The sequence below is a fragment of the Dendrobates tinctorius genome, unplaced genomic scaffold (assembly GCF_039654945.1).
Source record: "Dendrobates tinctorius isolate UK_male_01 unplaced genomic scaffold, ASM3965494v1 ptg000070l, whole genome shotgun sequence".
Classification (NCBI taxonomy): domain Eukaryota; kingdom Metazoa; phylum Chordata; class Amphibia; order Anura; family Dendrobatidae; genus Dendrobates; species Dendrobates tinctorius.
In genome coordinates this window covers 72,615,229-72,629,074 of record NW_027361738.1, presented here as the reverse complement: position 1 = coordinate 72,629,074, position 13,846 = coordinate 72,615,229, and the positions used below count along the sequence as shown (strand labels likewise).

General features: G+C 41.7%; 1 protein-coding gene across 1 annotated transcript in view; it reads right to left on the bottom strand.

Moving 5' to 3' along the window:
- The window catches only part of CUBN (cubilin), a 180,968-nt gene that overhangs the window by 94,549 nt on the left and 72,573 nt on the right, over positions 1–13,846 (bottom strand). Inside the window, exon 28 of the mRNA XM_073581881.1 lies at positions 8,461–8,620. Coding sequence (XP_073437982.1) covers positions 8,461–8,620 — 160 coding nt within the window. The remainder of the gene's footprint in view (positions 1–8,460; positions 8,621–13,846) is intronic.

Genomic DNA, 13,846 nt, shown 5'->3' with positions numbered 1-13,846 from the left:
AGTGATTTCTCATTTTTACAACAAAATTGACAAAACCATTTTTTTTAGGGACCACATCACATTTGAAGTCACTTTGAGGGGTCTATATTGCAGAAAATACCCAAAAGTGACACCATTCTAAAAACTGCACCCCTCAAGGTGCTCAAAACTACATTCAAGGAGATTATTAACCCTTCAGGTGCTTCACAGGGACTAAAGCAATGTGGAAGGAAAAAATGGACATTTTAATTTTTCCAACAAAAATTTTCTTTTATCATTAATTTTTTTCATTTTCACATGGGCAACAGGATAAAATGGATCCTGAAATTTGTTGGGCAATTTCTCCTGAGTACACCGATACCTCATATGTGGTCATAAACCACTGTTTGGGCACATGGCAGGGCTCGGAAGGGAAGGAGCGCCATTTGACTTTTTGAATGGAAAATATGCTGGAATATTTAGCGGTTGCCATGTCGCGTTTGTAGAGTCTCTGTGTGCCTAAACATTGGAGCTCCCCCACAAGTGACCCCATTTTGGAAACTAGACCCCCCAAGGAACTTATCTAGATGCATAGTGATCACTTTGAACCCCCAGGTGCTTCACAAATTGATCCGTAAAAAAAAAGTACTTTTTTTTCACAAAAATTTTCTTTTAGCCTCAGTTTTTTCATTTTCACATGGGCAACAGGATAAAATGGATCCTAAAATTTGTGGGGCAATTTCTCCTGAGTGCACCGATACTTCATATGTGGTCATAAACCACTGTTTGGGCACACGGCAGGGTCCGGAAAGGAAGGAGCGCCATTTGACTTTTTGAATGAAAAATTAGCTCCAATCGTTATCGGACACCATGTCGCGTTTGGAGAGCCCCTGTGTGCCTAAACAGTGAAAAACCTCCACAAGTGACACCATATTGGAAACTAGACCCCTTAAGGAACTTATCGAGATGTGTACTGAGCTCTTTGAACCTCCAGGTGCTTCACAAAAGTTTATAACGCAGAGCAGTGAAAATAAAAAATAATTTTTTTTCCTCAAAAATGATTTTTTAGCACACTTATTTTATTTTCACAAGGCTAACATGAGAAATTGGACCACAAAAGTTGTTGTCCAGTTTGTCCTGAGTACGCTGGTACCCCATATGTGGGGAGGAACCACAGTTTGGGTGCACGGCAGGGCTCAGAAGGTAAGGAGCGCCATTTGACTTTTTGAAAGGAAAATTAGCTCCAATCGTTAGCGGACACCATGTCGTGTTTGGAGAGTCCCTGTGTGCCTAAACTTTGGATCGCCCCCACAAATGACACCATTTTGGAAACTAGACCCGGTAAGGAACTTATTTTGATGTATAGTGAGCACTTTGAACCCCCAGGTGCTTCACAGAAGTTTATAAAGCAGAGCCGTGAAAATAAAAAATATTTTTTTTTCCTCAAAAAATTATTTTTTAGTCCGCAATTTATTTTCACAAGGGTAACAGGATAAATTGGACCCCTAAAGTTGTTGTCCAGTTTGTCCTGAGTACGTTGGTACCCAATATGTGGGGAGAGACCTCTGTTTGGGCACACGTTGGGGCTCGGAAGGGAAGTAGTGACATTTTGAAATGCTGACTTTGATGGAATAGCCTGGGGGCGTCATGTTACATTTGCAGAGCCCCTGATGTACCTAAACTGTGGAAACTCCCCACAAGTGACCCCATTTTGGAAACTAGACCCCCCAAGGAACTTATCTAGATGTGTGGTGAGCACCTTGAACCCCCAAGTGCTTCACAGAAGTTTATAACGCAGAGCCGTGAAAATAAAAAATCATTTTTTTCCTCCAAAAAATGATTTTTAGCCCGCAATTTTTTTCCATAAGGGTAACAGGATAAATTGGACCCCAAAAGTTGTTGTCAAGTTTGTCCTGAGTACGCTAGTACCCCATATGTGGGGGGAACCACTGTTTGGGTAAACGTCGGGGCTTGGAAGGGAAGTAGTGAGGTATTGAAATGCCGACTTGATGGAATGGTCTGTGGGAGTCATGTTGCTTTTGCAGAGCCCCTGATGTGACTCAGCTGTGGAAACCCCCCACAAGTGACCCCATTTTGGAAACTAGACCCCCCAAGGAACTTATCTAGATGTATGGTGAGCACTTTCAACCCCTAAGTGCTTCACAGAAGTTTATAACGCAAAGCTGTGCAAATAAAAAATCATTTTTTTTCTTCAAAAAATGATTTTTTTAGCTCGCAATTTTTTATTTTCACAAGGGTAAGAGGAGAAATTGGACCCCAAAATTTGTTGTCCAATTTGTCCTGAGTATGCTGATACCCCATATGTGGGGGGAACCATTGTTTGGGCACACATCAGGGCTCGGAATGGAAGTAGTGACATTTTGAAATGCAGACTTTGATGGAATGGTCTGCAGTCGTCGTCACGTTTGCAGAGCCCTTATGTGCCTAAACAGTAGAAACTCCGCACAAGTGACCCCATTTTGGAAACTAGACCTTCCAAGGAACTTACCTAGATGTGTGGTGAGCACTTTGAACCCCCAAGTGCTTCACAGAAGTTTATAACGCAGAGACGTGAAAATAAAAAAAGCATTTTTTTTCCGCAAAAATAGTTTTTTAGCCCCCAATTTTTTATTTTCCCAAGGGTAACAGGAAAAATTAGACCCCTAAAGTTGTTGGGCAATTTGTCCTGAGTACGCTGATACCCCATATGTTGGGGTAAACCACTGTTTGGGCACACATCGGGGCTTGGAAGGGAGGGAGCACCGTTTGACTTTTTGAACGCAAAATTGGCTGGAATCAATGGTGGCACCATGTCGCGTTTGGTGACCCCCTGATGTGCCTAAACAGTGGAAACCCCTCAATTCTAACCCCAACACACCCCTAACCCAAATCCCAACCCTAACTATAACCCTAACCACAAGCCTAACCCTAATCTTAACCCTAATTCCAACCCTAACTGTAACCCTAACCCTAATTCCACCCTAACCCTAACTCCAACCCTAACCCTAATTCCACCCTAACCCTTATTCCAACCCTAGCCCTAACCCTAGCCCTAACCCTAATGGAAAAATAAAAATAAAAATATTTTCTTTATTTTATTATATGTGCCTACCTATGGGGGTGATAGAGGTGGGTTTATTTACTTTTTATTTTATTTTGATCACTGTGAGAGTGATCAAAATGAATGAATCGAGTCTGCAGCCGGCAGATTCGGGCGGGCGCACTGCGCATGCGCCCGCCATTTTCCAAGATGGCGGCACCCATGATCCGGGACCGCGGGACACCGGGAGCGACAGCGGCACTCGGTAGGCACCAGGGAGTGGGAGGGGGAGTGATCAGACTGCAGGGGGGAGCGGAGGGAGGCGGGGGGAGCTGATGATGACAGCGGTGGCACATCGCCGCTGTTAAGTGGCGGGGGCCGATCGCCCCCGCCAGCCGGTGTGTGGGGGGTCACATTACTGTTTCCAGCCATGTCCGATGCTACTGCAGCATCGGCCACGGCTGGATTGTAATATTTCATCAATTTTCATTGATGAAATATTACTATCGCTCTGATTGGCTATTTCACTTTTAACAGCTAATCAGAGTGATCCTAGCCACGTGGGGGCGAAGCCACGCCCCCTGTGGTGAAGAACAAAGCCCCCTGTATCTGCGGGTCGGTGACCTTTTAGTGACCCCGGGCACCCGACCCGCAGGGGGGCTTTAAAGTCATGACGTCACATAGGCGTCACTGGTCAGATTGGCACAGGTTTTCATGACGCCTATGTGGCATCATTGGTCGTGAAGGGGTTAAAAACAACAGTATCACTGTACTTGATTGGCCAGCAAACTCACCTGACCTTAACTCCTTAGAGAATCTATGGGGTAATGCCAAGAGGAAGATGAGAGACACCAGACCCAGCAATGCAGACGAGCTGAAGGCTGCTATCAAAGCAACCTGGGCTTCCATAACCCCTCAGCAGTGCCACAGGCTGATCGCTTCCATGCCACGCCGCATTGATGCAGTAATTGATGCAAAAGGAACTCCAACCAAGTATTGAGTGCATTTACTCGACACACATTTCAGGAGGCCAACATTTCGGATTTTAAAATAATTTTTCAAGCTGGTGTCATAAAGTATTCTAATTTACTGAGATAATGACTTTTGGGTTTTCATTGGCTGCAAGCCATAATCATCAACATTAACAGAAATAAACACTTGAAATAGATCTCTCTGTTTGTAATGACTCTATATAATATATGTGTTTCACTTTTTGCATTGAAGAACTGAAATAAATTAACCTTTTGATGATATTCTAATTTTGTGAGATGCACATGTATGTAACTATGTAAGACCAGCTCACAGCTTTCTGCTTTATCTTAGCTGGTTAATAAAAAAAAGGGGGACCTTACACCATTTTTTTAACATTTATTCCTAAAAAGCTGCCAGATAAGCTCCACAGAATTTATTAAATTTATGACAGCTTTCTCTCTCTGTGTCTCTATATATCTACCTATCTATCTAGAATATTATTACATTGATGATAATCTAATTTTGTGAGAAGCACCTGTAGGTTGAAAAAAAGACCTAGGTCCATCAAGTTCAATCTTCCTCCACCAACTGTACATTTTGTCCCTAACTTAACTATAACCCACAATGTTACGTCCTTTTTTTTTTAAAAGTTGCTATAATGTCTGCCTTTACTACCTGGCGGCACCGGGCACGGTGGCTCAGTAGTTAGCACTGCAGCCTTGCAGCTCTAGGGTCCTGGGTTTAAATCCCACCAAGGACAGCATCTGCAAGCAGTTTGTATGTTCTCCCTGAGTTTGCGTGGGTTTCCTCCCACATTCCAAGACGTACTGATAGGGGATTGTCAGCCCCATCAGGGACAGTGCCAATAATGTGTGTAAAGTGCTGTGGAATTAATGGGGCTTGATAAATAAGTAAAATAAATAAATAATACCTCTTGTGGTAGGGCATTCCACAGTCTGACTGCTCTAACTGTAAAGAACCCTTTCCTATTTAGCTGCCAAAATCACCTTTCTTCCACTTGTAATGATTGCCCCCTGGTCCTAAGTATGGTCTTTGGAAGGAATAAGTCATGTTCCAGTCCTTTGTACTGACCAAGCATATATTTGAGATCTCCTCTGAGGCGTCTTTTTTCCAAGCTAAACAAGCCCAACTTTTCCAACTTCTCATCATGTAAGAGGACTACCATGCCTTGTCATAATCTAGTTTTCCGCCTTTGAACTGATTCTAACTTCTGAATATCCTTTTTCAAATGTGGAGCCCAAAACTGGATCTCACATTCTAGATGTGGCCTCACCAGTGATTTATAAAGGGGTAACAATACGTTGAGATTGTAGTATTTTCTCCCTCTTTTTATGCATCCTAAGATCGTGTTTGTTTATTATTCTGGGAAAGGGCCAATAACCATGGAGCTTCCCATCCTACTAATATCAACTCACAGCTGTCTGCTTTGCCTTTATTGGCTATTAAAAAGGGGGGACAGTAAAAAAATGACACGGGGTTCCCCTATTTTTAATAACCAGCAAAGGCTAAGCAGACAGCTGCGGGCTCATATTAATAAGCTTCGCCTTGGCTCTTCCCAATTTCCCTGGTGCGGTGGCAATTGGGGTAATGGTTTTTGGTTTGAACTGCACTGAACTGTGGTAACCTTACTGATATCACCACTCATCACAGCAAACAGGTTCATGCGCTGGGCAGCGTGAGACCCAGCAGTGGCTGCTGCTCCAGTCTGTGGAGCTGTGTTCGCTGAACAGTGCTCCATACATTGGACGAAGGAGGAGATCGTCATGGGACCTCCATTTTGATTAGGGCAGAACCTGTGGATTATTTTTTTTATGGTAATAAATGGGTAAAAGAGGGAAATAGAGAGTAATTTTTACAAATAAAGGACTTGTGTTTGTGTTTCTTTTTTTTTTACTACGGGGTTAGTAATGGGGGGTGTCTGATAGATGCCTCTCAATTATTAACCCCTGGGGTTCATGCCAGCGGACATTACACAGATGACATCAACCCTAAAACCATTACTGTGATTGCCACCGCACGATGGCAATCGGCAACAGCTGAGGCTAAGTGCCAGAATTGGCGCATCTAAAGGATGCACCATTTCTGGGGTGGATAAAGGCTGGCCTAATTAGGCTGAGAATGGGCCAATATCCATGGACCTTTCCAGCCTATTAATATCAGCCCGCAGCTGTCCGCTTAGCTTTTACTGGGTATTAAAAATAGGGGGAGGACCCCACGTCATTTCTTTTAAATAACCAGTAAAGGCAAAGCAGACAACTGTGAGCTTATATTAATAGGCTGTGAAGCTCCATAGATATTAGCCTCTTCCCAGGCTAAAAAGACCAACTATCAGCTGTCTGCTTTCCCCTAGCTGGTTTTTAAAAATAAGTGAGGCCCCCACATAGGTTTTTTTAATTTATTTATTAGCTAAATACAAGTGTAGAAAACTACACACTCAAAGCACTGACAAAATATTTCACTGACATATTTCTGTCTATCTATTCTATTCTGATGGTTCAGGCTGTGAGTTTACTGTACTTAGCTGATGAAAAGTCAAGTTTCCTTTGAGATGTGTACAAAAATCGAGCTGCACACGTATGGTCGGTGTGCCATGCAATTTTTTTCTCACACCCACTGACTTGCATTGGTGAGTCTCATCCGATATATGCGGCCACTCACAATTTTTTTTCTCATAACATTGGTACAAATGCAATCCAATTTTGTACTGGATTGCACTCGTCCGATTAATACGCACACATCATACAGGAATACGGGAATTGGTTCAGGATAAAGAACTAACTTCACTAGATTAGGACGGTTCACCTGACAACATGCAGCTGCATACACAAGAGATTTTGGGAAACTACAGGGGTTGGTCAGGCACCTCCCAACTGGGGAGGGTGCCTTTTATACTAGATGCCCACTAGCTATTGGCTGGGGGCATTTTCAAGGTCAACAGGGGAGGGCTCGCGTGCACTATGAAATTATTGCATCATTATGTAGGACATAAAAATAAAAAATGATAAAATATTAGAATAATTAAAGAAATATATTATTGCGAAAGTCATTATGGATTTCATTAACAGTATACGTGTGCTGATCAGTGATAATTGTAATTTTTTCCCATAATTATATAATTTTGTACACCAGCATGATCCTTAAAGCTGAGTTCACACATTGCGGCAGTGATGTGGATTTCCAGCGATTTTCAAAAATTGTGGCAAAAAAGTTATTATTTTACTGTGATTGTAGCAAAAAAAAAAAAAAAAATGCTATGTGACTGCAACGTGTGAACACAGCCTAAACAGACAAGAAAACCTATAATTTCCTTTGTCTGGTGTGTGAAATTACATCAGTTGGACTGAAATCCTTGTATTTAGATAGAGATCCGGAAGTTTTGCACACAAGGAATTCCTGTCTGTGGAATCCGGAATATGCAGTGACTGGAGATACATGAAACAGCTGCTTTGGCTTTTTCCATTCTTTTTTTTTTTAAGTAAAAACATCTGTCTATCAATTTATTATCTATTTTTCCATCGTATTTTTATTTCGGTGCTGCTTTTTTTTCTGGCATTTCTGCTTATGACTTTTTTTTGGCCAGAATTTATTTTTATCAGTCACCATTGCTCTACCAATCTATCCATACCTCCATTTATCTAACTAACTAGAAAAGAAAAAACAGCATTTTAAACAATAATGTTGAAAAAATAGGTGGTAATGAAAAGTGAGAGAGAGAATCAGAAAGGCATACAGAGATGGTGGTGCTGCTTACAATTAAGTATTCATCTCACCCCGGTGCTGGATTCACAGGTACACTGCTCAGTAACACTGCATAATGTCCTCTATGCTACTGCTTCTGAACATGTGCTGCATAGAGGAGGAGAGTGGGAATCCCTCATATCTGTGTGCACTGTGTATCGGAGACATCATACCGGCTAGTCTTTACACACTAGCTCAGAGTCAACTGAAAATTTGCAGTATAGGTTACAAAGGGGAAAACCAATGAAAGATGCAGGATGCAAATGCTATAATGGCCAGAAAAAATGTTATTCGTCGTGTTCACACACAGGACAGCTCATTCAGAGCAGTCACCTGATATGATAGGTACTCTCTAAGTCTTTATGAAAGTACACCCGCAAGGCTGGGTTCACATAGCGTTTACCACTATGTTCAGTGGCTCTGTTCGGGCTTACATTCGAATTCCCTGCAAATGGGATTCAGGCATAAGAGCTAACAGGGCCATTGACTATAATGATGGAGACGGAGTCACAGTGTGCCTTTTCAGACATCATTTTTGGCTATGTTCGCCTAATGAGATGGGCAGCAACTATGTCTTGCTGCTCGCCTCCAATAGACATATTTGGCCAGAAACGATGTCCGACAGAGTACACTGAGAATCCAATAAAACCTATAAGGTGAGATGGGTACATTCTCTATTAGCACAATGACTGAATATGTAATAAAAAACATCTTCCTAAACTTTCCCTTACCATTAATGCTCCATGATAGCTGAAATCCTTGATATGCGGTGGCACTGCTTGATTGGAAGACAACATGAAGGCTTGTACTGTTAGTAGTGCCATCCGGAGGCAACTCACTCCCACAGTATGTATCGATCAGTCTGGCTTGGTCATTCGGTCCATCATAAAGCTGAAAAGAAATGTGTCCTGGTTATAATATTGATATAACCCTGAATTTCTACAGTAGTGAACTCCCACCAAAATCAAGAACAGAAGAATTTTTTTTTTATTTTTTTCTAGAACAGTTGAGGACACGCCCAAAAGGTGAAAATCTGCAGCCAAAATTCACATAGCATGGTTCAAAATCTCAATCATTCACCAATTTCAGCTGAAGATTTTTCCTGAATGAATGTGGATGAGATTTGCTAAAATCTCACATACTTTCCTGAAACCATAAAGGGATGTGAGCACAGAGTCTTCTACAGCCGATCCGCTCAAAAAAAACTGGTTGAAAAAAAATCTCTCAGAGAATACAATATAGAGTGTTCCAATTCATTACACTGGTCAACAGCATTTTTGGTGCCAAAGATATTTCATCGAATTTAGGGTATTTTTGGGGTGCTGATTCTGAATATGTCATCAGTTTTGCCAGATTGGCTCAAGTTTTTGAGATTTTTGGTATCTTATTTATAGCACTTGTTGGTAAATGCGACGCATCATCTCATTAATTTCTTTGGATTAGTACTTGAACTGAGCAGTTCTCAATATAGTTTTGTGTTAATTAGTGTTCTAAAAGTTTGTTCATAGCTTGATTTTTGCACTAACTTTATGTTGTTGTCTGTTTTCCAGTGAAAAGCATGAACTCATCAAGAAGAAGTTGTCTTAACGATCCAGACTCATTCTGTTACATTTGTGGTGAATACACACTGCCAAAACATAGAAGAAACATAACAGACTTCGTAAAAAAAGTGTATTTTGCCTATTTTGGGGTTATGCTTGGGGACCAAGACAAGTTTTGGGCACCACACATAGTGTGCAAAGCATGTATCGAATTATTACGAAAATGGAGCAAAGGACAAAGAAAAAGCTTCAAATTTGGTGTTCCAATGGTGTGGAGAGAGCCAAAAAATCATCATGATGACTGTTATTTATGGTAAACACAGGTACAGGCACATCTTCACAATGAGGGACAGGCCTTCTTGCAGATTCCATGTTACTCCCATTTTCGTTTCTTATGCTTATTGAATCCTTGCACTTGCACTGCACAGAAATAACAGTCATCATGATGATTTTTTGGCTCTCTCCACACCATTGGAACACCAAATTTGAAGCTTTTTCTTTGTCCTTTGCTCCATTTTCGTAATAATTCGATACATGCTTTGCACACTATGTGTGGTGCCCAAAACTTGTCTTGGTCCCCAAGCATAACCCCAAAATAGGCAAAATACACTTTTTTTACGAAGTGTGTTATGTTTCTTCTATGTTTTGGCAGTGTATATTCACCACAAATGTAACAGAATGAGTCTGGATCGTTAAGACAACTTCTTCATGATGAGTTCATGCTTTTCACTGGAAAACAGACAACAACATAAAGTTAGTGCAAAAATCAAGCTATGAACAAACTTTTAGAACACTAATTAACACAAAACTATATTGAGAACTGCTCAGTTCAAGTACTAATCCAAAGAAATTAATGAGATGATGCGTCGCATTTACCAACAAGTGCTATAAATAAGATACCAAAAATCTCAAAAACTTGAGCCAATCTGGCAAAACTGATGACATATTCAAAATCAGCACCCCAAAAATACCCCAAATTCATTAAAATATTTTGGACACCAGAAAAAAAATTTTTTTTCGTTGACCTGTGTTATCAATGCTGGTCGCCAGAAAAAGACAAAGTGTGCGTATGTAAGGGCCGCGCGGGTCAAGGTGCAGCGCTGTGATCCCAGGTGCCAGTGAAACGGCTTACTTTAGGTGTGTGTGTTAGGCCGGGGTCACACTTGCGAGTGTGATGCAAGAAACTCCCGCAAATCTCTCACATTAAGGCCGGGATCACACACAGCGAGATACGGCCGAGTCTCGCAGGTTAAAACCAAGCTCTGGCACCGGCACTCCGGAGCGGAGCGTGCAACTCCATGTATTGCTGTGCGGCTGCACGCTCCGCTCCGGAGTGCCGGTGCCAGAGCTTGGTTTTAACCTGCGAGACTCGGCCGTATCTCGCTGTAGTGTGACTCCGGCCTAATACCTGGCACTGCCACCGGCACTTGGGACCGGAGTGTGCGGCTGCATGTATTTCTATGCAGCTGCACGCTCCGGTCCCTAGTGCCGGCGGCAGTGCCGGGTATTGATGCGTGAGTTTCTCGCATCACACTCGCAAGTGTGACCCCAGCCTTATGGTTTGACTCCGGTATTCCTCACACAGACCACATACTGTTTGATGATACAGTATAGGAACCCCACCGTGTTTATGTAGCAAACAAGGAAGATCTTAGTCCATTTTGTTAAAGGGGAACATTCTGTAGTGATGAAATTGGTACAACGTATATATAATAATATAAGGGGCGACATAGACTTTACAAAACATAAACAACTTGAATGCTCCATCTCCATGTAGCCCTCTTCTGCTGTAGTACCTTTTCCCTGACCCGATAAGCCTAAGTCTTGTTCCTATGCTTCCAGGACCAGCTTACACATTGCCTCTTCAGCCCCACTCCTCCCAGCTGTCTTGGGTCCACAACATGTGGCTCCATTTCTATTGCTCTTTTTTGTATAGAAAATGCAGTAAAATAACACATTACAGTCATCATAATATCTTCAGGGGTTGGTTCTTCTTCGGTCATACTCTTACACATATACCCTAATTGGCTGTGGATTTTCTTCCCACAAATTTGGATGGAAAATCTGCCACACGTCTGCTCCGAGTGAATTTACAGTAACCTGTGTCCTAACCTACCCATGGTCACCAAGCTGCCTATCCCCCACCTATCCTAATGTGCCTCATAATGTGACCAAAAAGGGAAAAGAGGATTCTTCCACAACAAGATGGTTTAGGCTTTGTGCCCACAGTTGGAATGGGGTCCACTACAGTTTTCAATAACACTTTTGGAAAAGAGTGGCAAAAAAATGCTCAGTAGGTCTGCTTGAGTCCACCCCAACAACACCAGCACCCAACCTCTGACTCAGCACCTTGTCTCATGTTAGTTGCTGTTGTTACATAGTTACAGTACATAGGTGGAAAAAAGTCCTTGGTCCATCATGTTTAACTTTTCTCCATCAATTGTGCATTTTATCACTAATCCAACTATAACCCACAATGTTAGGTGTACTGAGGAAATCATCCGGCCCTTGTATAAAAGCTGTCATAGTGTCAGCCATTACTACCTCTTGTGGTAACAATATGTTGGGATCGGGAGATTTTCTTTCTTTTTCTACATTCTAAAATCTTGCTTCCTTTGGCATCTGCTGCTTGACATTGAGTGCTGCTGCTCAGCGTACTTGTAACCTGTTAGTGGCCAAATGGTAACGATTGTGGTAAAATTAAAGATATAAAGGAAAAAAAAAGGTATGCTGTACGCACATTGTTGAGTCCTAGCAGTTGGATCAGTTGCATATGCTTTAAGGCAAACTTGACATTTTGCATTGGATAGCAGTATTCTGCAGAAAGTTGTATTGGATAGCAGTATTCTGCAGAAAGTTGTATTAGATAGCAGTATTCTGCAGAAAGTTGTATGCCTCATCCGTCGTATAAGTGTAACATTTTTGTGATCGTGATTGTAGAAAAACTATGGAAAAAAAGGAAGTTGTGAGACCGACTGGGGACACAGTGTGCAGCGCAGAGTTAGTGTATGCGAGTATGGATTATTACTTTTTAGCCTTTTCTACCATTAAAGGGAATATGTCAGCAGGTTTTTGCTATGTAACTCGAGAGCTGCAACATACAGGGCAAGAGAGCCTGATTCCAGCGATATGTCACTTACTAGGCTGCTTGGTGTAATTTACATAGAATCCCTGTTTTCTCTGTTGTATATGTAGCATTGGTGAAAATGCTGATCTGTGTGTAATCCCACCCACACCCTTCAATGGCAGCTTCCTGTGTACACTGCCAATCAGGGGTAGGGGCAGGATTACACAGAGGGACTGCTGAGCACGTGAGACCTAGTCCTGTAGTGATAATCCCCTGCTGATGAAACACTGATTGTATTGACGGTACAACACCCAGCCCAGTAAGTGATACATCCTTGGAATCCGACTTTCTTGACAGATTCCCTTAAAGTAGTCGCCAACCCCGTTAAACAATGGAAATTAGTAATATTGCTAAAATTATCTTTAATGTAATATTTAATCTAATTTATAATATCCGTCTGATATTCCTCTAGGCCTATCAAGACTGATTTCAAAGAAATTGTAACTTCACAAATCTCTGAATAAGAAGAAAAAAAAATATTTGAATTTACATTTTGCTTCCTAGCGACAACCACAAAAAACAATATATTCACTCTCGTGCTCTGCGTACACCATTTCCTCCCAACCATGTGTGCTGGTATACAAATCCTCATCTCTGTAGAAACGTCTGATACACAGTCATCACTCCCCCTGGCAGCGGGCGAGAGCGAGTTCCTATGTCACAAGATTTAGTAACACAGACTTAAAGTGGCAGGAAACCTTTTAACGTGCAGCTTAGTCCAATGGGGGAGCTTCTATAGAGGCAGACTATGGGGCCCTTGGAGAGACGGACCCCCGCCTTGCTTACTCCTTGCTGCAATTGGGTGGTAAATTTTAGGCAGGACTTTTATCTCTGGAAAAACTGCAAAATTCAAGATGCTGAATTATTGCAGCTTCCCTTAACACACCCCACCCGTACTATACTTGTATCATAAGTTTTGCAACGACGTTTCCCAAAGAATGTATAAGGTAATTAAGCGGCCACAATCATTAAATGACAGGGGAAATAAACCCCACTGGGATCACTAAATTGCATGTAGAAAATACACTAGAGCACAGTAAAAAGAACAATGCAAAAAGTTTTTTAGGATCACCACACAAAATACCAATATATATAGCAAAATATAGTTGATTGTTTTACAGAGCCAAAAACACAACACACAGTTTAAAAACATTTAAAAAATCCAAGGGACTGAAACAAATGTAGTCCCCAGAATATAAGATGGTCATAATACTAATATAGCCACTAGCTGCTAATAATAAAATATCACACAAGCAAATATAAAATAATGCAAGTATGCTGCTAATATAGGCCCCCTAATATCAGAGGTAAAGCCACATTTCTTAACGGGGGAGAAAAAATATAATAATAGCCAGCCCCCAAATCAGGACCTAGTATATAATGGGCTCCTAAGCACTGGATAAAAGAACAGCACGGTACAAAAAAACCATTCTTATGTCTGCAAGCAGT